At 41.5% G+C, this 24377-nt stretch overlaps 1 protein-coding gene across 1 annotated transcript; it reads right to left on the bottom strand.

Moving 5' to 3' along the window:
- Nucleotides 1-2343: 2343 nt before the first annotated feature.
- On the bottom strand, nucleotides 2344-19500 carry PDZRN3 (PDZ domain containing ring finger 3). Its single transcript, XM_039389655.1, has 7 exons — nucleotides 19244-19500; nucleotides 16938-17025; nucleotides 9766-9864; nucleotides 8829-8891; nucleotides 8438-8539; nucleotides 7228-7344; nucleotides 2344-6306 (listed from the first exon to the last, which is right to left on the bottom strand). Exons 1-7 carry the CDS (start codon nucleotides 19312-19314, stop codon nucleotides 4756-4758), a joined length of 2091 nt encoding a protein of 696 aa, XP_039245589.1. The 5' UTR covers nucleotides 19315-19500; the 3' UTR covers nucleotides 2344-4755.
- Nucleotides 19501-24377: the final 4877 nt, after the last annotated feature.

Below are 24377 nucleotides of genomic sequence, written 5' to 3'. Positions count from 1 at the left end.
TTTAAAAAGCAGTGACCACTAGAAGGTATCTGGGAAGTGTGGTTAGCAGCAGAAAATCAAGTTGTGCTCTGATGTGCAAAGCTGGGATGGCCCTTCCTTTTATATGCTTCACTAATACTGTTGAGGATAATTAAGTATGTAAGTTAATAGACCATTTTCAACTCCTCTGGGACTGCTTGGAGTCTTTCAGATCACGTAAGTGGGCTCTGTGGCAGGCCTGTGTATTAAAGCCCTCATGCTTGAGTGTGAAATCAGCCCGGCCAGCCTTTATATGTGACCCCTCCTTAGTTTTTTCACTTCGGTCCCTCCATTACCATTAGTTTTTCCAGTGGCCAGTTTTGTGTTTCTGATGCCATAAACTGGGAGTGAGAAGATTTCCCCACAGAAACCCCTGAATTTGGTGCTACTTTATGCCACCTGGAGAAAAGGGGTGTTAATTCTGCGTGTTTGCATTTGAACAGCGAACACATCTCCATAAACCCTGTGTGGCTGAGGTGCTGCACTCATGCAGAAACCACCACTCTTCCAGCTGAACTCTGGCTGGGAGCTCACAGAAGCTGTTCTGATGAAACCCCAAGCAGAATCTTTGGTATTTTGTCACATTAAACAATTTACATTCAATAAACCCAGGGGCCTTGGGATGGACGTACAGCATCTGCTGTGTCAGTCTCTGCCTCACTTTTGTTTTTTGAGTTTTCTAATTAGTTTATATTCTAATAAATCCTTAATACAACAACTGCTTTAAAACAATTGAAAATAAAACAAAGAGAGGAATTTAAATTGCTTATGGCTTGCTTTGTATGGCTTGCAGGCATTTGAGCAATTTTGCTTACAAGTATCCGGTAACCTATTTCCAAAGGCCACTAGCAGATAATTATATTTGGTTAATTTACATACTTTCAGTTTATAATCCTAATTAGTTCTCCAACCAGCAGTCCCTAGGCAATATGTAGTCTTACCTCATTTTATTTGCCATCCCTACTGTGCAAGTTCTCTTAATTTACAAAAAAATGCTGTTAGGTTTGGTTCAGGGCTTTCCCATTTCAGAGCACATCCAACCCGGGTGATTCCATGCCGATTTAGACCCTATTTGCAAACAACTATTTTACATTTTTATGGATTTTACATCTGGGAGACATTCTGCAATTTAGGGAAGCTGACCCTGGTTTGACACAGAGCCTGTTTGCATCGCAGAGAATCAGGTCAAATTCTACACCAACCTGTACCCAGAGTGTCCCACTGTCCTCTCTGGTTTGATGAAGGGAAATGTGTAGGCAAAGGATAGGGACTGAGGTGTTGGTCTGTGAACAGGAGCAGGGATGGGTGTGGGACAGCAGGAATGACTAATGGCTGTGTGAGAGTTCTGGGGAGCTGCTCACAGGCACTGCTCAAACCTCTCAGGCTGCTTGGCAGCTGCTTGTTCCCCTTCTGTGTATTTAGGATCTCTCCCTGTTTACTTATTATTCTGGGATCAGTTCTCACCCAAGCTTGAGACTGTGCCCAGTAAAGTGACTGAGGAGGAAGGGAAAAGGAAGAGGATGGAAATGAATATTTATCCTTTCAGGTGACACTCTCTTTAGCTCCCATCAGGTTAAAATGAACTTCAAAGAACATGTGGAATGGAAGGAACACATCTCCCAGTGCTGGTCCCTGCAGGAGTCTGAGTATCTGAGGCTGAAGCTGGGTTTCCAGCTGGGAAAACCCACCGCACTGTCCCACAGCTGGATGGTGCCCCAGGACCCCATGCCCAGGTGTGAGGAGGTTCTGCTGCTCTGCAGGGCTGTGTGGCACTGGTGGGTGGTGTGTGGGTTTGGGTACAGCCTGTAATACCCCAGGAGACACAATCTCCACTCTTCCCTGGAGATTTCTTGCCTGAGATGTCCTGTGGACAACTGAAACAATTTCAGTGTTACCTTTTAAGCACTGGGGGATGGACTGTAATGTCACTTTTAGAGAGCTGTTGGATGAAATATTTCCTCTTAGGTATCCAAGGCTGCTTTCTGGTCAGATTCACTGTGCTGTAATGAGGCCAAGTTTGGACTAAACACAGTGGTCATTTCCAATGTGTTCTTGCAGGTAGTAAAAGGACCCCAAATCTCCCTTTTCAACACCACATTAAGCACTTTGATAGGGCAAATGAAAAGTGTGATGATAACTGAAAAAGGAAAAGGAAGATCTGCAATTTGCAAAGCTTTTCTTCAGATTTCCAGGATAACTGATGGATTCTGTGAACTGATGCTAATTCATAAATCATAGTGCTGGAGGATAGAGGTGATTTTTAACTGTCCAAAAATAGCAACAACTGTTTAGGGAGGAAAAACTCAAAAGGTGTGAGAGTAATTCTTGGCCAATACTTTTATTTCAACATCTTAAAGAATGTAAATTTTATACTGTTGATGCTTTGGTGTAACTTCTGCACATCACACTTGAATTCCCAAATACGTTTCTGCTGTTACACACATTTATACAATGCTCAGCATTTATGCAACTGGTGCCATTAACTGTGAGGTTAATCCAAAGGAGACTGTTTTCATGAGGAACACCTTGATGATAATTATTTATTAGAACATTTCAAATCTTACTCCAGTATTTAGAGTAGATTTAGTATTTAAACCTATCTAGACTAAAGATGGTTTAACCGTTCTTTCATGCCTGCTTTAAGAATTTTTATTCCACACTAATCAGAGCTCTGCCTGTGCTGCTGAGTCTGTGTGCTTTAGTATTTTGCTATGACTCTCATGCCTGCAGTTGGGATGAACAGAACACGAACTCAGAGAAAAGCAGATTTGAGATAGAAAATGTCTTACACTGAAAGCAGTGTGTGTGCAAATCCTGTATTCTTCCCACTGTACCACTTGTGATGATAATGGCTGGTGTACGTCAGGTGAAATCCCGGCTCGAACAAAGTCAATACAAAAATCTTTCACAGGCTACAGTAGGACTAGCACTTTATCCCAGAGGAAAATAAAAGAGTTTGAAGATAAATTTGCAGAGGCTTATTGACATGAGTGCCAGATTACGTGGGCTGAAAGTGCATTTTCGGGTATGTAGAAGTTTACTGTGGAGTATGGCAGACACACATTCAATGGCAATTCAGTGCTAGCCCACAGAGGGAGGGGAAAAACCCCCGAACAAATCTGTTGTTTCCTTGTTGGCGACAGACAGAACAGGCACCAAGAAGCTGTTAATCTCTCCCCTTCTAACTTTTTACTTCTATCAGCAAGATTTTAATTTTTGTTTTGTATAGTTATGACAGAAGAGTCCAGAACAAAAACTTAGAAGGCTTTCGAAGCAAGTTTTCAAGGGAAAAGGGGATGGGGAATCTTGAAGCTATTCATGAGTGTACATCACCTGATCCAGCATGACATTCCAATTTATATCTGAATTCTTAATCAGAAAAAGAAAAAAAGAAGTGTGATACCTCTTTGACACCACTTTGTCTTTTTTCACCATCTCTTTTAATTCATATATTTATTTGCTATAACTTATATATGCTTTAAATTATGTACTGTCTGTTTTTAATGTACACCCACACCAAAGTCTGTAGGTGGGTCTTATATACTGCTAACCAACCACAAACCACAGCAAATCAGGAGAGTAGAAGTCCTATTTCTTTCTTACAGTTCATCTTAAATACCTTGTGAGTTGAAGATAAGCATTGCTTGGTTCTGCTCTTGGCGGTCCTTGCACTTCTTCCTTGCCTCTTCCCTCCATCTCTCCTTCCCTCAAGAAAACCTTAATCCAAACTCCCCCCAAAGTCAGGATGCTGATTATTCCCTCAGGTTTGGTTCTACTGGGTGTCCAGGCATTTCTGCAGCATGGGAGCTACGCTGAGAAAGAATATTCTTGGTGGTGAAACCAGAAGGGAACAAAAAGAATTTAAAGTAGTTTGAAATATAAAACAATAATTTATTTTACTTCATTTTACTTGTTAACGTTTGTAGCTAATGATGATTTCATGAAACTGCTTTTATAATTCAATACATTCAAATCTATAAAGCAAACAGTTACTACCATGGGCTTTTCAAATTCCACAAACTGTCGTATATAAACAAATTAGCTGTACATGCACGTTTCTTCAATAGGTTGCAACATTTGCAAACATGCTTTAAAATCCTTTAAAGCTGCAGTATAGTGTACTTTGCCTCAGGCTTTTCAGATGAAACCTATATACTTTCTTCAGAAACCTTAAAAAGAAAAATGTTTAAATGTTGAGCATAACTCTAAAAACTGCTGTTTGATAAATGTTAAATATTACAACAGAATGACTCTGAGTTTAAACCTTGAGCTAAGTATTGATAAACAACACTGTGTAGAAGTGAACAACAGCAAAATAATATCACAAAATATGGTTTCAAAAAAAAATACATAAGTGCAGTTGCTCTTGTGGGTTTCTTGCATTTTTTTTAGGTTAAGAGAAGCACGGGTACCTTTTAATATGAATATAGTTTAAGCAAATTACCTGTGTAAGTATGGTTAATACATTTCTGATATTTAAACACTTCATGTAAAAGGTAACAAGTAAAAAAGTACAATCAGTATTCCAAAAAGCACTGCTAATATTGCCTTTGAAGGAGATGGGCAAGCTTCCTCTCCACTTTATAATGGAGATCCTGGCACCCACAGTTGCAGAGTTCAGTATTTGAACTATAAACTGGTGACTGTATCTTATATACAAAAATCTTGCCACATTGAACGAGGCATTGATTCCTACCCCAATGGTAGTGTTTTATGTACATAATTTAGCACTGGTGATTATACAGTAGTCACTGACAGGAAGGAATTGTACACCCGTGTGCCGTCCGGTGACTTTGTTCCGTGGGTTAGCAGTTCTTGGATTGTCATCCAATTGTCAAATATTTTTTTATTCCTCTTCTTCATCATTTTTTTGTGGCTCAGTTCAATGATGTTCATCTCTTTCTTTTCTTCCGCACCTTGCTGCTCCTTTAAGCACTCTAACCTGCTCTGCATCATAAACTCACGCCTCCTCCTCTGCTCCTTCGCCTTCACCAAATGCTGCTTCCGCTCTTCCTTGCTCCAGTAACGGCCCATCTTCATCTCACTTATGGCATCATCATCAGTGGTCATCCCACTGCGCTCCTCCTTGATCTTTATGGCGCGTTCCCTCAGCAGCCTGTCCCTGACCGGCCTCTTGGTGATGTACCGGGTCCCGTCGCTCCTGACCTTGACTTTCCACTCCATCCTCGGCTCGCTCTGGCCCGAGCTGAAGTCTTTGCACATACTCACCAGGCTCATCTGGCTCTGGGCATACTCCACGGCGGATTTCTGCTGGATCAGCTGCATGTAGCTCTGATAGTGCTGGGCGTGGGCAGGGATATGAGCGTGTTTATACGGAGAGTGGTGATACGGGGACGTGTAGGAGCCAGAAGGCTTCTGACCGTGTGTAGGGCTTTTGCTTCCATCACTGGCTTTTCTCTCCTTGCTCTCCAGCTGCTTGCCGAGGTCGGGATCTTTAGCAGAGGCGTGGCATTTACCAGCGCTGGATTCGTGGCTTTCCGAGCCGGCAAACAAATTCTTTTGGGAGGCATTATGTGCCGCTGCCCCCTCGTTACCTTGACAGTTAACGCCTTCCGCAGTTCTGCGCAGGGAATTGTCGGGGGAGATCTCCAGCGTGAGGGGTGTGCTCCGGCAGCTCTCCCCGGTGTTGTAGGCGCTCGAGCTGTCCTTGTCAGACTTCTCCGGGAGCTCCGTGATGTCCGAGAGCTCGTGCCTGCGCACGTCGATGCTCGTGTTGTAGTTGCGGAAGCCGCTGTTGTGCAGCATCCAGGGCTCCCGGTACTGATCCTTCAGCTGCTGCATCTTGTGAGCCCTCACGATGTTCAGGCACTCCAGCTCGATGTTGCGCAGCTCCTCGTTCAGCATCTCCAGCTCCCTGTCCACGCTCTCCTGGTCGCTTTTGCTCATGTCCAGGGTGCTGTTGTGGTAGTAGAGGCTGTAAGGGTTGGCAGACTTCACCTGGCACTTCAGCTCCAGCAGCTCGCGGAACCGCTCGCACTCGTCCACGGGGATGCCGAGGAAGTCGACGTCTGTGCAGTCGGCCGAGATAAACGACTCGTTGCTGAACTGCATATCGCCGCTCCCCAGGGTGTCGTGGCTGTACGTCAGCTTCTTCTGGCTGCCCAGGGTGTTGGAGGACGTGGTGTGATCGTCCCCGTTGTTCTCCTGCTCGGAGCTCTCGTCGTTGCGGGTGCTGTCGTCCGTGCGCCCCACGCCGCTGTCCTTCTCGTGCTGGTTGGATAAAATAGTGGCTGTGTCCGTGGTACCTCCGTCCTCCTCATGCTTCTTCTAACAACAAAACAGAAAGAGGAATTACTGCAAGGACACAAAATATTTCAGGGTGTTTATTTTTTAATTGTTTTCTTAATCTGTTGCTTTTTATACTTTTTGCATCTTTGTCTTGCATGGAAGGAATATTATTAAGAACTCATAGAAATGGTGACCAAGCCCTCAGCCTGCTGTGGATGCCCCTTTCAGAAGAACCTGAGGTCTGTGTTTCAGTTATGTAGCAATGATGGTAAACCACAAATTTTGAAATGTTTCTTCTCCCACTTAATTGCACAGCAATATCCAGTTCCACAGCAGTGCCAAATTGAGAGCATGTCTCTGCACTAAATGTGGATGCCACAGAGGACGTAGAGTTTTAGAAAGGTTTAGAAAAAACTCTAGACAAAAATTGAAAAACTGTTCAAGAACTGCTTTGATCATGGCACAACAATGGGGAATACAGGCCCAAATCTGTGGCCATGCACAAGCTTTGCTGTGTAAAACCTTTTTCTTTGCCTTTCTCCCCTCATGTAGATCTTACTTCAGTAATTTGCCTGAGTTCTCCATTTGGATTTTCAGGTTTTGGGAGGCAGGCTGTTCTCAGTCTGTATGCATATCAAACAGGAAATTCTAAACCCCAGCTCTCTGCCTGCTCTATCCACCACACACCCAGTACTTCTCTCAGTGACCACAGTGGATTTCTAAGAACTGTGACTGTGTTTTGTAAGGGGCAAAGCACAAAAGGTAACATTTTAAAACATTTTGCTCCCTGAGATGAAGTTGTGGATAGCTATGTAATATTCTCATTTTACATGAAGTCCTTTTGCCTTGATCTTGACTTAGTGTCACTTGAGACACGCCAAGTGTATTCAGCCAAGCTCAGTATTGGAATATTGAGTGCAGTGGGAAGTTTGACAGCACTGCACACCAGAAGGGCAGTACCTGCTGAAGCATGCTGGCAGTAAATTGCATTGCCTGGTGGTGCTGTTCCTCTAACATGTCCATGTGCAAGTCATCCAGAAAATCATTTCTGTCATCATCCATCCATCCTTCATCCAGCTATGTGAAAAGGGAGGGAAAAAACAAACCAATTGTTGTCAAAAGAATGAAGACTGACATAAATTAGATTTTTCTTTGTGGAAAGTGACTGGGAAATCTCAGGGGATTCCTTCCTGTGACAGTGCTGCCGTGTCCTGAGAAGGAGCACACGTGTCCCTGTGCTAAGTGTGGGTATTGACTGTCCTACCTCCCCCCACAGCTGCCTCCATCTCCAACAGCATGGTTTTATCTTCAACAGCCCTTTACATGTGATAAAACTCCAGCCTCTTCATCCATGGAAATAATTCTAAGAGTTGGGGCTGTTTTGGTTTTTGCACAACTTGATTAGGATGTATAAAAACGCTCTGAGCCCAAAGCTTGAACACAACACTTGTGAGGCAGCATCAAGGGCCAGAGGGAAAATCTGGCTGGGGTCTGTAGGACTTTTTTACTCCCATCCCCAATTATCTCTATGGGAGAGATCAGAAACTTCCAGGCTAACAGGACAGTGATGATCCTGACCCTGTGTCTCCAGGTGCCCTGGCAAGGGCTGCTCCCACAGCACCAGGAGCAGAGACAGATCAAACAATAATGCTCCTGGCTGTTTGTTCAGCACCTTTGTTGTGCTAATCCCTGCTCTACAAAGGGATCTGGTTCAACCTTTTATTATAGCTGAGGAGGCTTCTTGACAGTGTTCAACTGCTTTAAGAGGTGGTGTATGCAGGGCTAAATAATAGGTGTTTTAATGAATGAATAATCGATGGCTGTAGGAGTTAGAGTTCAGGATGTTCTTCAAAACTGGGGCTTAAAACCATTCATAATACCTTGCACTGATGTTTGTAATAGCATTGCAGCACATATAAATCACTAAATGTCTTAGAAATTGAACTTTAATATAAAATATATACATATAAGTACCACGACTGCTGAATTCCATTATTTTAGACCAAATATAAGTCCAGTCAAACTGGTCATATATATACTATAATACGGTTTCAGATAGATTGGTAGACTTAGGTAGGTCAGAATTCTTTGAAAGAACTGCTTTCTACAAAATAGCAACTGTTTTAATTAAGACTCAAGTAGAGTGTTTTTTTTGTCGTTGCTACAGTACCTGAATTTCTGGTCTTGCCACAAGCAAGGAGATATTCTTGCTCTCCTCACTGCTCAGAAGTGCCACAGCTTCCTCTCGGTTCTGCACCTCTATGCCGTTGATCTTTGAAAGAAAAGAGCAACACCATGAGATGTTCTCCCAGGGACACTTGTGTGCTGCTGGGATGAGCTTGGCAGAACTGCTGGGATCTGGACAGACCCCGGTGCTGCACGGGCTGGGCACAGCCCACGTGCACATCTCCAGCCTTGTGCAGACAAGTGTAGGGCAAGAGTGTTGGTTAGGACATGAGATGCTGTTCCATCCCTCTGCATGGCACGTGCAGAGCCTTGTTATTGAGGGCAGGAACTGAATTATCCCGTGTCAGCAGGCCTGGAACCCTCCACACACGTACCTGAATAATGCGATCCCCTTCCCGGAGCCGCCCGTCCTTGGCAGCGATGCTGTTGGGATCGATCTACAAAACAAGGGAACTGTGAGTGCTCTGCAGGTTTGGGAGCTCAGGATTTGCTTCCCCAGTGTTGGTAACATGACTGATGGTGTAACCAGTGTGCCTGTCATTGCTGCTCCACCCGTGCTTGTCACATCTGCCCCAGTGACTACAGGACTTCTCCCTGCTCATGTCAGACAAAGTGAAATGCAAATTAAAATGATCAAGTCAATCCCAAAACGTTTCTGAGCATCCTGAGCCGCATCTTCAGGGAATGTAGGTTTATCACATTTGCCTGGTATCAAGTTAACTCAAATTTTAACACTTTGCTTCACACAGTGCTCTGATTAGAACCAGTTTTTGCATACAGAACAGGAAGGATTATTTGCTAAGCGGGCCATTTTAATGGAAGATTTTAGATTTAGTTATGAGTTTCTTTCCCCAAACTGCTGCTATTAATTTTGTTAGAGATCTGTATGATAAAAAGTTGATGTATAAAATGCTACTTATTTCGTGGAAGGGAGCAAAAAGAGACAAATGGACCTCAAATATTTGCAAATGAGAATGTGTGGATTTTTTTTTTTAATAATTTGTACTGATTCCGGAATAATTAAGAACAAAAACTAATAGAGGGAATATATTAAAAATACTTTGAAGGCATTATCTGAAATTGAATGCTGAGACTGTGTTGGGGGAAAATGAACACTAAATGTATATATAACCAAGTTTGACTTCAGTGGGTGCAGGACTTTGGAGAAAAGGAAAACAATTAGATTTCTTCAAATTACTGCACTCTGGCTGTTTTTTCTAACATGGTAAAAACAGAAGACAAATGTCTTAAATGCCCAACAATCAAGTTTAAAAGACAAATTGTATCTTATGGAAATCAGCTCAATCTTACCTCACTCACATAAATCCCCATGTCATCTTCATCATCGGTCCTGTAACAGACAGTGAGGCCAAGCTTGTCCTGGCTGTTCACTCTATGTAAATCGACTTCCTGGGGTTTAAAAAAAGAGAGATAAAGGAAAATACACCGTCAGTGAGACACCAGTGACTGATGGAAGCAATTTTTCAAATACAATGAAAATATTTTGCTTAAGTGATATAGTGGATCTCTTTTCATTTCACTTGTAGATGAGGTTAACTTACTGAGCAAAACGCGATTATATGCAGACAATCAATACCTGGGGCATTTTTGACCCTTCAATCAATATGAAGTCATTTTAAAATTAGACCTTTTATTGATCTTAAGGAAGAAAAATTACCTATATTTCATGTTGTGGTAAGACTTCAAAGGCTAAAATACTTATAAAGTATGATTTCAATATTTGTCACAGCTGATACATATTTCCTTATAAGCAGGGAAATTCTCTGGCTTTTCAGAGAAAAATATAATGCTCTATTACCTTAAACTGTATAATTTTCATAAGATGATCTAATAAGTTTCTCAGAAATGTGACTGGAGATCAATATATTCTCAGCAAAGCATTTGGTATTGGTAATAGAAATATAATAAGCACTTCAGTATCTTTCAAGGGTTTGGTTTCAGCAGGTCATGGTGGTCCTGTTAGTCTTGGAGATGTTTAAGCATCTTAAAAATACGTGTTCTTCCTCTATGTTTCTTTTGCCAGGAAGAATTCCTGAGGAGACAGCTGTGGGGCTGAAGGGAAAAAGTGGGACCAGGCATAGGGACAGAGACTGAGGAAGAGGAGGATCGAGGCCTGTCCCAGCCCCAGGACAGACCCTCCACCACGTGTTTGTGCTTGGACCCATTGCTCCAGTGGAAAAGTCCTGATAACACAACTCCTCATCCCTGCACGTCTCTGTTGCGACCCACGCTGTGCCATTTGGAAGGGGCAAGACAATAAAACGAGCTGATGTGAATAATTTATCGGCGCGTCTGGATGACAGCTGCCAAGATCAGCAATCTCGTGTTATTTACTTGTCAACATGTGTAATTTCTCGTCTTTTTTTTTTTTTTTCCCCCTAAAGAAACGTAGCTGTAAATGTCAGTGACATTTCAGCTGGTATTTAAGTGGTTTCAATCAATAGTATCCATGGTGAACTGCTGCGCTTTTTCTCCCTCTTTTGTTACTTAAAGGTTTGAACACAATGCTTTAATAGTGGTGTTTTTTTTTTTTTTTTCAGATTTCTAAAACTTTCTAGAGAGGAGATGGAGATTCTTCCATCTTCCATTCTTCTCATCCAGAAAAGATGAGATCAAGTGGATTCAATTCTGATCTCAGCTGATCCTTGGGAATGCCACTGCAGCCAAGGTGTTTATCCTGCACTTAATCATGGAGTGAACTGGGGATGAGGTGGGATTGGGTTTGTGGATTGGGCCTGATTCAGGTCTAGAATGATTCCCATGTTCCCTGCATACTTAACAAAAGTATTTCATGTCTTCAGGAATGTTTTTATGTACTTTACTGATTTGAAAACATGGTAATGAAATGGTGGCAAGAAACTAATGCTGTTCATTCTATTGCTTGTCATACTGGCAGTGAAAAAATATACATATAATGTTAACATTCCCCCCAAAACAAACAGAAAAATATGGTGACTTTGGCCATTATTTAAATACATCCTGTGTAACCACAAACACTTGCCAGCACCTTTAGGAGTTGAAGGAAAGCAGGGAGCAGGCTGTTTCATTTACCTGCCACCTATTTTGACTAAACAATAGGTGTTTTTCCAATAGTGTACAACTATAAAGGGTATCATAATTAAAAATAAAGTATGGATTTGCATTTAAAATGTACCCTCCGAGACACCACCTGTGATATACTGGAAGGTAATAAATCATCTGGTAAATTAAATAATATATATATTTTAAAAGGAAAAAAGATAGTTGTTTAAAAACACACAAATAAAGAACAAAAAAAGCCAGAGCAAACAAAATATTTATAGAGCAGGTGTTTAGAACCTGAATTTTTATGAGTAATTAGTTGACAGACTTACTCTTGGGTAGAATCCCTCTAGTCCTTGGTGGGAATAGAGTAAGTGGGTTTGATGCTACCCAAACATGATAATTTTATGAATTCAAAGACAGGAACAGCTGCTTTCTACGGGTCTTTGTGTCAGGGAAGTTTTAATGCAATCATAAAAGTTTGAAATATTTGAGAGATAAAAGTGTGCAATTCCAGTTGGAGTTGAAGAATCAACACCAGGGTCTTCAAAGCAAAGGCTTTTTTTCCATATTCCGAGGTGAGCCTGTGTAATGCAGAGATACATGAAAAGGGGAAAACAGAAAACTGGCACCTACAAATACAGGTTTTATGGCAGCTTGTGTAAATGCATCAGGAAATGATTAAATGAGAGGAATTAATGTGGGCCTAGAGAACTTCGAAGGTGTGAGTTGATGTGTTTGCAACGCCACAGGACTTGCCAGTTCTTACTGTTCTGTCTCAAGGGCTGCATTTCTGGGCAGCTCAGGGGCCTGATCCTGCCAGCTCTCAATGGTTCTGTGCTCCTGCTGCTGGACTGCTTCCAGAGCCTCTGCCAGGCACCGGATTAGTCTGGAGATGAAAGTGTATTTAGTGCTCAGCCGGGGCTCAGATACTATTGAAATGAACTGTATAAACCCCTCAGCCACCAGCCCTGCAGAAGGGAGACACTGAGGTTGTTCAACACCTGGTCTGGAACCGCAGAAACCAGCTGGCAGGCAACGGTGGAACCCACAAAGTGTGGGAATGTCAGGGCTGTGTTAATGTGATAAATGTAAGAATTTCATCTATGACAATTTTTACGCTCGCAGATGATTCAACTCTGCTTCTTCAGATCAGGTAAAAGTGACATTTTGAGAGACGTTCCAGAGGAGGATTTGGATGCTCTTTCAAAATAGTTTGTGCAAGAGAACTGTCTGAAAGGTTATTGGCTCCTCATCAAATGCAGAGCCAAGGAGGGCTCAAAGAGCTGGTTGCTGAAATCCATATGGCATTTGCACGAAGACAAGATGAAATGAACGTGCCCTATGACATTATACCTGCAACTACTCATAATAATGAATTAGGAGCAAGTGATAATAGTAAATTAACCTCTATAAGCTCAGAAGATCCTTCATTTGCAAAGGATTATTGAATTATTATACTGCTGATTTAGAATTATGGCCTGCCTGCAAATTTATAAAAATCAAAGTCCTTTCTCTAACAAGACAGAAATGAGCAGTAGAAATCTGAAATGAGAGGACAGAGATGGGTAAAAAAAGTTCAAACATTGACAAAGCCTTACCCACAGCTTGCAGGGTAAGTACTCTGTCCCTTCCCTCTCTCTGTGAAATGTGGTAGGATTTTTTTCTGTGCTGACCTCTGACATACCTGACCAGCAGGGCCCACTTTTTTGCTATTCCATTAATAGGTTTCACAGAGAAAAGAATGTCAGGGAAATAAAGAACTATTTCCTTTTATACTGTGTGAGGCCTCATCACCACTTTTTAGCAACTGACCTTGGTACAGCAGGAGGAAAAATCTTGTTCTTGCTGTCTTGAACCTAAGAAAGGGATCTTTACACTTAGTATTTTCACATAAATGTGCTTTTCACCATGGGTAAAAAGCAAAAACTCCACTCTTCTGCTCTTCAGAGGAGAAAATTTTATAAACCACATTTTCTTTCCAAAATTCTTTGCCCTAGAGAAGAAGCAAAAATCTCTCTGGAGATTTCTGTGCCCACTCAGCTCTATGATGGTCATTCTATGACAGACCACAGAGACTGGACCAGCTTTAGTCATCAGTGGTGCTGGGAAAGGCTAAAGAAAAGTGTTTCTCACCCTGATGAAAAGATGTTTGTGATAGTAGGATAACTTGAAGGATGCCCAGGCTCTCTGCCAAGCAGATGGGCAGTGGTCCATGATTTAGACCTTTCTCATGCAGTATGAGATATTAAGGCCAGGTTTAAGCCCTCCAGAGAACTAAGGAAGGACAGCCTTTCAGTGCTGGCTTGTGAGCAAGCTGAAATGTTTCACCACTTTTGCATTTGTTCCAAACAAAGAACATACAAATATTTGCCTTAGAAAGTACAGCTGTGAAGCTTTTTAAACCTTTACATATTCAATCACTGCCTGAAGCAGGCCTGGGCTGCAGTCCTTTGTATTCAGAGACACAGCAATGCCTTGAGAAGCTCCTGATCTGTGCAACTCCCTGCAGAGAGGGAGTTTTCATAGAGAAAAAAATGTATTCACATAAAAGATGCTTTGAAATGCTTTACAACCAGGACGGAATAAAAATTGCAGAGTGCCTGTGATGCAGCCTACCAATTCCCACGTTCAGACAGTTACCTCCTCCCCTCCCCTGCAAACAGATTATTGGAGAAGTAAAAGAAAGATTTCAACCAAAGCAGCAAAGTGTAGCGAAGGGGAGAGCTTGAGAACCTGGTACTCAGATTTTATTTATGGTTTCCTAAAGCAGCAAAGTCTTAATTTCAGATTTTGAAGCACAGGTTCGGTCACTTGGTATGTTCATTTTTTGGCTGATCAGCTGTTGTGGTTTCATGCTGGGAACACTGGGAGCTGTGCACCAGGTGGGCAAAAAGCTCTTTGAATGAATCTGTTGTCCTCCTTCAGCTTTTTGACATGAGCACTTCATGTCTGTCCAAGGCTGAGTGAGAGCATCAGAAGGAAATATCTCAGCAGTTACCAAACATTTCGTGTTTTCATCTTCAAGCTCTACTGAGTCTCAACCAACCACTCAGCTGAGTTCAGTTCTCTACTTGGAAAGAAGGAAGACCTACATACAAGTTGCATATTGGAAAGGGTGAAGACAGAAAGTCAAAAGGGAGGGAACAAGCCCCTTTTTGATGTAGAATGTTCTCCTTTGTAATGTGAGAAAGTTACACTGAGAGAGCCCTGGCTTGGGCTGTGTCTGACAGCTGGCCAGACTTGTTTGAATAAACATATTAATGCATAACACTGCTGGGGAATCCTGGAGTGACATTATTCTTCCTTTATGAGCCTGAAATGACTTCTAGCTGGGCCTCCATGAAGAATGAATGTACTTTTAATTTATAATAAAACAGGAGTTCAGGATTTAGTCCCTCTTTACTTGTGACATGTAAACTTCTAAAGAAAAGAAAGGGTATTTATTTATTTTTGTAATAAGGAATATATGGCAGTTACCTCTGAGTCATCAATTTTAAGATAAATGTTGAGAGAGAAAACCAAGAATACAATTTTGGCATCTCAGCAATACTGCCAACATAAATTCCTTCCTATGGATATTTACATTAGAAGCTTGTTGTGAACTTGGGTATTTCACCTTTTTTGTCTTGTTTACTTGTTACAAATCACTAACCAGTCAGCTACAGACCATAAAAGTTTAGATGAGGAGCTTCTGATTTAAATTCAAAGCACATTTTATGGACAGAGAAACCCAGAAGTCTGACTTGATGGCTTTCTTACTTTCGACATTCCTGCTGCAGTCAATGAAACAGTGCCTTTGTGGTCTTTTAAAACATATCTATCAAAAGGCAAACGAAAAAGCAACCAGCCAGTTGAGTCCCTGTTAGCACTTTGACCTTACCATTGATCATAGTCTTTATAATTTGAACAGGAATCTTTAGTGGTTTTTAAGAAATACTATTAGGGTACAGAGACTTTTCTAATGTTCATCTCCCTGTGTTACTGAGCTGATCACCTTTTGCCATCAAGTACTATATCAATGTCAAAATTATTAATGCTGTGGTTTAAGGCATATTAACGTTTGGCTACTGGAGTGTGTGTTTTTAAACTGTTTTCAGCTCAACTGGTTGACCTTTTAATGGAAGCAATATAACTTATCCACAATATTAGATTTCCTAAAAAATAGATTTTGGAAAGACACTGGTAGAAAACACTGATTTGTTCTACATTTTCCTTTAAGACTCAAATCTATACTGTATTTGTTTTTATATAAGAGAAAAAAAGGCCCTTGTTTGAAAAGTGAGGCCTTGAAGTCTGCTAAGTAGCATTTGTTTTACTGGCACTTTGATTTCACCCTGCCTTTGATTTAGGTTTGTATACAGAGATGAATTGCTACCAGATCTGCAGAATCTGAAAACAGCTTGCAAACTTTTTTATGGGGTTTTAGTCCTTGATCCTGCAAACACTTTTACAGGAGGGAACAACTTCGTGCTCATAGAACGACTGAACTCTGCTCTCACTGAAGCTGCTGATAAATCCACCCCTGATTTAAACAGAGCTACAGGCAGGTCAGCATTGCCTGCTTTGACAAATAGGTGTTAGCAGGACCAGGATCTAAGAAATCAGAAGTGCAAGCCAGCTAAGGGTAAACTATTCACTTGATATCTTGGATAGATTAGCTGGGTCAGACATAGCTGGCAGTGTTTATAAGTATTGGGATATTTTACTGCTATTTATTGCAAATGATTAAAAACACTTCACTGGGTCAGTACTGCTTAAGTATCTTGCAGAACTGTGGCCCACAATTTATGTGCTGTGCTCTGAATGGCTGGGAGCAAGTTATTTAAGCATGAGAAAACTGAAGATGAACTTCTGATGGGATATACAAGTGCTAAAAGCAAAAGTGACTTTTAAAGATTTGGCAGGAAAATGGACTTGCATACTTTAGTGACTGGTTCAGCTTTTATTATCTGTAATTTCATATATATACATATGTCACTTTTAAGTAATGAAAAAGGGAGGGACAGCTTAGTATAGTGGCAAATCTATCCTGGTCTTGTCTTGTAAACTTAGCATACTTCTAAACTGTATGATCAAGAACATCTGTTTCTCAGCTGGGGAATATTTAAGAGAAACTCACACATTTTTGCTGTGGTTATGTGGAACAGGTCCTGCCACTCAGCAGAGTCTTTCAGAAAGCCTAAATCAGCACAGTTACACGGAATTTAATTAATGGAATCAATGACTTCATTATTTATGGTAATTTGTTGGCTGAAGATCATCAGTCCCTGGCTCACAGTTCAATGAACTGCTAAAGGTACCAGCAAGGTTTGCAGCTGCAAAGTCACCGGTGAGCAATGTTATCCCAAATATCTGCTTTGAAATGTCTTTTCACTTTATGTGCAATACAAGGACCAAGACATGCACATGCTAAACTATCAGTAAATCAGAGCAAGTACCTCTAATTCCAGCTCATCCCGGTCCATTTCTTGATGAATTCCTCCCATGTAGTCATTTGGATCATAGTATTCATGCACTGATGGATGGCTGGAAAAAAAAAAAGGTATGTTTTAGGACAGCACTCAGTGCTCTAATGAGCATGTTAATGCATTCCAAGCTCCTAAGGAGCAATCATGACCATGATGGACTAATCACCACACCAAGGAGTTGCATGTGCTTAATTCTAAATGCTACACCATCTAGACCACTAAGTGTTTTAAACAAAAATTGTATGTATTGCAAGAGGACAGCCTGCTGCTTTTTACAGCTTCAGCTCTCCCACACTTTCATTGTCTATACTTTGGAAGTTCAAGCAGTGTGATGCTCTTGTGATCACTGTTTTCTGTGCTGGAATTCTTTTCTGCAGTGAAAGTAAACTCCCTTTAATTCTCTGTTAACTAGATACATCTCTGAGGCTATTTATGTAACAGCATCTGCTAATTGGCTAAAATACCCAAGTTGTTAGAGGCAGGGTAGATTAATCTGGATGGGATTCGGAGAAGTTAGAGGAAGCATTAGGAAAAATGACTGTTTGCTTGCACATGCTGGGTGACAGGATACTGGAACAGCTGCCTGCCTGCTCTCACATGTCGGGATAGCCACGAGATGGGCTGTGTGGGGAAGACCAACATCTCCAGCTCTGAGTAAGGATGCTGCTGATGCCAGGAGTTTGTATCTGTCTCATGATTAAGGAGCATTATGAAGTTGATAGGGCTGAGCTGGAAGAATGCAGGCATGTTGCAACCTAAATCATAGAATTACAGTTTGGTTTGGCTTGAAAGGGACGTTAAAGATCATCTACTTTCAACCCCCATGCCATAGGCAGGGACACACACCTTCCACTAGACCAGACTGCTCAAAGCCCCATCCAACCTGGCCTTGAACACTTTCAGGGATGGGCATCCACCACCTCTTTGGGAAACCTGTTTCATGGCTTCACTCCCCTCACAGGGAAGATTTTAATCCTAAATGATTAATCAGGAATTAATATTTGCCATTTTCCTAATGTAACTGGTTTTGAAGTTGGCAAGTTGCAGGTACTGAAAATCCCTCTCACAGATGTGGTTGGGGATGTGCAGGGTCAGGGCTCTAAGAATAATCATGTCCTCTCCACAGTGCTCTTAAGCCCTGCTGTTTGTTCGCTGCAAGAAAGCTCAAATACAGGCTTTTGTCAAATATTTCCACTAAATGGTGCTGCTGTGCTTGGATTTTCAATGGGCTGGGAACAGGTGGCCATGCAGGAATATCTGCTGGAACCATCTTTCAAGTATCAGCAGAGTCACGAAAGGAACAGACACTGCACACAGAATCCCAGTTCCTGCCTGAATGTGGGAATGTTAACATGCCATGAAATGTTAACATGCTCCTCCACTGAGGAGCAGCACAGCATCAGTGCCTGTTTGTAGCCAAACCCTATTTCCTAGGAGTGCTGACAGGGATGTCTAGAGAGGTGCACTGGGGTGGTGTGTGTGTGTATTGATGGATAATTCCCCTCCCAGAGTGGTCCTGCACACCAATCCTGCCTCTCACTGTGTGCAGGATCACCCCAGAGCCAGGTACTGCTGTGCCTTGACCACATCAGCCTCTGACACACAGCAACTGAGACAGTCAGAATCCTTTCTGTCCCTTGTTCCCTGTGGAGATGCGTGGCAGGATGACAGGCAATTTGCAGGGGTTCCTTGGGGAGCTGTTTTCCTCTCGAACAGCATGTGAGGGCGGGGGGCGTGTGCGCCAGGAGATAATTGTCATTTGTATTTGTAAGTACAAAAGCATCAAATTACCATTAACAATAATTAAAATTTGATTCTAAAACATCCTTGACAACACTGGTAAGTAATTTTAGCCCTAGAAAACAACTTATTTGAGTAACAGCGCTGCAGGGTTATAATAAAGTAATTAATACGCTGGAACAGAATGTAGCGGCTCTTAGCATTACACAATTTATGGCAGCCATAAAAAATAAAGTTAAAACATAAGCAACCCAAAGAGGCAGTGAGAGGAATTACAAAATGCAATAACTTTATCCATCAAATGCCAGCAAAAAAAATGAGCTTTATGAGGCCATGTTGTGACTCAGTGGCATTACTCATGTGAGTAATGGCTTGCTAATGTGAAGGAAAAATGAAAATGCTGTGAGTTATGGCTGAATGGTTGTATGGATCCTGGCTGCTCCTGGGAGCACACGTTCACCAGCAAGTGAAGGTGAGTTTGTGAACTATACTAAGGAACACAAGGATTTTTCAAGGGCTTCACAACTGTGACTTACTCTTCAGGCAGGAGGTACGGGTCCAGCACGGAGACGGGAGGGGTGGGAGAGCCCATCTTGCTCAGAGCCATGATGTGTTCGAAGGTGATGTCTGTCTGGGTGCCCACATCCACCAGCTGGGAGTCATGAGCAGGAGGGAAGGCCTTGGAGCGCGGGGTCCTCCTCAGCACCTGCACCACAATGGGCTCCTTGGCTGTTTTGAAAGCCTCCACCGCCTGCTCGTGCGTGGCCTTGGACAAATCCTTCCCATTGACCTGCAGGAGAGAGGCACCGTCAGCGAGTGCAGGATGCCCTTGTTGGCTTGGGCTGCTTATCTACAAGTCTCAGCTTCCAACTCAAGGTATTTGCAGCCAGTGCTAAGAATGATTTCTGCACTGTTGTGCATCTCTCATTTTCCCCTTTCACTACAGTAACTTTACAAATCCTCTGCTCTGTTTTTTGTTTTGATAAGATTTTACCAGGCCTGCTCTTTGAGCTGAATTACAAGCCAGCATCCCATTTGTTTCTTGCAGATTAGAAATCCCTCAGCCCTTGTTCAAATAGAACAAGTTATTCATTCTCCTGTAATTTTTCTAGTTTTTGTTTGTTTTTTTTTTTAGTCTTGTAACCTTTTTCCTGAACAGAACTGAAATTACAATACTATGTTTTTGTGTCTGATAAACAATTGTTCAGATGAAAAATGATGGTGGTACTCAGTCACTGCAATAAAACCCCTCCATTTTAGGGTAGTGAACAGAAATAATACTAAACATGCCAGGCCTTGGAAGATGGGGGTCTGAGAAGAAAATTAGGACACAGGTCCCTCCCATCCCAAAGGAGTAGTGAATCTTTTGTTCACAGGAGCAAACCCAAAATGAGACATTCAGTTCCATACACAGATTCAAATCTTTGGCAATCAGAGGTGTCATTCCTGATCCAGAGAGAGGCCTTGAGCCCTCCCAGATCATTGTGGCTTTGCATTTAGCTCACACTTCCTTCCTTCCTCGCATGGTTTCTAATGAATCCTTCCCTAAGTCTACCAGGGGCAGTGAAAGAGATGAGCTCATATTTGTCAGAGTTTTTATAAAGCTGCCAAACCACAATTCTCATTTTGAGTTTTGGTTTGTGAGAAATTTCAATGTTTCTGTGTCTCTCTGACTGCAAGATTTGTAATTTTAAGAGAGCTAAACACAATGAACAGCGCGGAACAAACTCCAAAAGGAGTTCAGTCCTGTGTTTAAAGGACTGAATATATGTTTACTTCTGGCTGTTTCCAGCCTTAAATGGAGATCTGGTTTGTTTGTTGAGAAATCTGAAAATCCAAAAACTCTATGGGCTTACATGCAAAAAAATATGTTACAGACATGGTGGGAAACACTGGTAACTCTAGTTTTTATCTCTTCTAACCTGAAAACTGTTGGCAATTTAATACAGGTGGAAGAAAATAAAAACAAACAATTACAGAGAAGCTGCCCAGAGTAACTTGTTTGTGCAAGCTGATAGTGAAATTACAATCCTAGAGCATCATGCTATGGTGGATCTGTTACCATGTTCTTTGGACTGGGACAAGTGTTGGCTGGCACAGAGATAAACTGCAATCTGAGATGCTACTGGCACTGACAGTGAGAGCCCCTGTGGTATCAGTCCTTCTCATCAATTCTTTATTTCACATCATTCTTCCCTGGGAGGGTGGGGAGGCCCTGGCACAGGCTGCCCAGAGAAGCTGTGGCTGCCCCATCCCTGGATGTGTCCAAGGCCAGGTTGGACGGGGCTTGGAGCAACCCGGGCTGGTGGAAGGTGTCCCTGCCCATGGCAGGGGGTGGGATGAGATGGTCTTTAATGTCCCTGCAACCCAAACCATTCTGTGATCAAGGACCATACTTTGCCTATATATCTTTATGAATGATGCCTTACACTGTACTCTTCCCAGTCAGACACTGTGCACTTGATAATCTGTATTATTGTATCCATAACCACAGGTGTGAGTCTCACAGTGGCAATGACTGCTTTCTGCACAGAAAAGTAACATATTTTTTCCAAGGCATAAAAATAATGAATTGCCTTGATTGGACACAGTTACTGTAGCCTCAGGTGCTACTGGTGGTTGCTGCTTTGTCATTTAATCATTTTGTACATGTCTGAAACGTGCACTAATGTGGTGACTCTGCCACATTAACTTCTTGAATATGATTGAAAACGCTAAAATACATGTCCAGATTCTCTCATCTTTACTTCTATCACACTGCCCTTAGTTCACACTGTGCAATGCCACGTTTAGTCTCATTAAAGTAAGTGGGGTACTGAATGAGTAACATTACTCAGCCAGTAACTAAATTTAGCCCATACTTAACATATTGCCCACAGCAAAAAGCTGGGTGCTAATAAAGAGGGTTAGCTCGAGTGCAGAATAGATTGAAAAGGCTAAATTCCTGCTGAATTACCTTGTGCACATAACACTTCTTAGGCTGTCATCTTTGGTTTATCTTAGAGGGGTGATGACACCAGGTTTTTTGTTAAGCCAGCTGAGAGTGGAAGGTGTTAGCATTTATGTTACAGAAACACTTGCACAGCACAGCACTGCTCACAGTAACACACAGCATGTAAAGTTTGGCCTGGTCAAATTAAACATCATTAACTCGCCCAATTGAGCAGATTACTTTAAAAGAGTTTGTACAGCTGTAAAATTCAGTTCAGCGTAATGTTTTCTCTGGAAAAAAAGGAAATGCTGATTATGGTTTGAGTTTTATTATTTGCTGCAAATTAAACGTTGTACGTTTTACTGTGTGCATCCCATTTTTTTTTTTTTTTTTACAACTAAATGCAACAAGCAATCAAAAGAAAAGAATCTAAATTGCAGTATGTAGCGTTTTTCAGAAATGTGCTCAGAATAACTCCTGAACAGGAAACTATTCATATGAGATGCTTTCTACATCTTTATGGTAAAACCTGGCAAAATCCCGCAAAGGACAGATTTCCAGTTTATTCCCAAAATTACAATGAACTTGGATCACAGTTTAGTACAGGCCTGCATTTTAGTTTAGGTTCCTTAGGGCACTTTATTTATGCAAACCCATGGACTGGCATCCTCTTTGTGCTCTCCTATGTAATTGTTACATAAATAACCATAACTTTAAAGACAGGTTGATGTCACGCAGGAAACAGGCAACAGTTGGACTCTATCATAAATTGTTGCTACAGGAATTATTTCCAAGTAGTTTCCCGACTATGTTTTCTGCAGGCTGATAATGCCATAAAAAAGAAGTGCTGCACAGCCAGGCAGAAGGACACAGAACCAGATTTTAGAACTGAGGAGAAGAGCCAGCTAAATTTCAATGTAAACCCTCTCCTCCTGCAAAGGGGACCTCGTGTAGAGAAGGTTTGTGACTTTTGGTTGGTAAATTAATAACTCTAAAAGCAGATCTATATTTGATGTGAATACAATTTTAAATCATGGGTTTGGTACGATGGCAATGATTACAGTAAAATGAAAGCATAGCTCACTGAACTCCTGTTATTATGGGTTTCTTAACCCACTGCTAAGATATGGCTGGGGAATTTGTCTCTAAAATTAGTAATTCTATGAAAATTGGTAGCACCCACATCATATCAGGCAAACAGTTCTCTGGACAGTGGCTGTCACATGATGAATGGTCTTGGGGTCAGCCCATGGATCCCGTACAAGAGACTGATTCCAAACTCCAGCTGAGTGGAATCCTTTTAGCCCTGCAGGTTCCTGTTGTGAGCAGCAGCCTTGGCCACTGGTGGCTGCTGACCTGTGAGGTGTGGTCAGAACTGCACTAACAGAGTGAGCCTTGATGGGCTGCACAGACATCACTATTAACCATTTAGATCCTGAATGTGGAACAACGGAGGAATATGCAATGATGCAAAAATATGCTTTAAAGTGGTTTACAGCAGGGAATTACACTGTCTGAACCTGGCTCCTAAAAACCTGCAGTAACTGCCACATTATGTGGTAAATATGGAGCAGTAAATAGTTTGTAATTACTTTTTTTCAGTATTTTCCATCCCACCACACAAATAATACAATTTTCCATTGAAGGACATGAGGATGGGAGAGTTAAATATTTGGATAATAAAAAGCAGCAGTTCTCAAGTCTGCTTATGTTTAACAGAGATAAATTGCTTTTTGGTCTAGAAAAAGTAGCAGGTATCGGTATTTTATTTTTAGCAGCAGAAAAATCACATGGAAGAAAAATATACTGGGATCATCTCAATGGTCTGATTTCTGGGGTCTGTGTACAGTTAGTACTCGTGGCTAATCCTGAGCCTAGCAAATGAGTGATACTAAGATGTTTTCTTTCTATATTGAAAATTTGTCACAATTGACAAACAATTACTGCCAGTGCTTAAAAGCCAATAAATATATCTGTACAGCCTTGCTTTGTTAAAAAAAGGTGCCTTTATATTCATAGACTTTATTCCTAATGCTGCTGAATTGTGCTCAACAATTTTTTTCCTTATAGTTACATCTGAAATAACACAGAAAAAAAAAATCATGCATATGAATGCTTCAGAAGACTGCCAAAAACTACAAATATGCATAATTTCTTAGGAAAATGCCATGTGACAGAGACAATGGGATCTTTCATGGCACAAAAGATGGATAAATTAACTTGTCTGAAATGGTGAAATGCTTAGCTTTTGGACCTTCTTAGCATTGGGAATATACTGAATATGGAGAAAGCTGTAGTTAAACTGCAGTGTCTGGACTTAAAACTGAGCTGAATGGACCCTGATGAAATCTGTGGTGGAGCCAGATAGTAGCTTTAGCCACTGCATGAGACATGGAGATAAATACTCTGAATTAAGGCCAGACAGTAAATAAGGAAGGTATACTTCACTTTTTAAATAGAAACTATGTAATGATTATGAAATAGAATAATATTTATAGTATTTTTAATTTATACTATAAACTGTATGTTATATTCTTCTGCACACAAGCAGGTTGCAGAGAGGATGCCACTAAAATCTACATTGTAAAGGCAATGAGAAATCTATAGATAAACACAGCATAATCCTGTCAGGGAGGTTTGTGTCTCGTGGAAGTTTTCCTTTAATACTTGGAATAAAAATAAAACAGTCACCTGAACTTGATTTGATGCTCACTAAAGTGCCTGGGAGTTTTGCCTTT

This window comes from Pipra filicauda, unplaced genomic scaffold (assembly GCF_003945595.2).
Source record: "Pipra filicauda isolate LSUMZ 115617 unplaced genomic scaffold, ASM394559v2 scaffold756_size108762_pilon, whole genome shotgun sequence".
NCBI classification, from domain to species: Eukaryota; Metazoa; Chordata; class Aves; order Passeriformes; family Pipridae; genus Pipra; species Pipra filicauda.
Note: the sequence above shows the minus strand (reverse complement) of the source record. Positions and strands in the feature narration are given on the sequence as shown.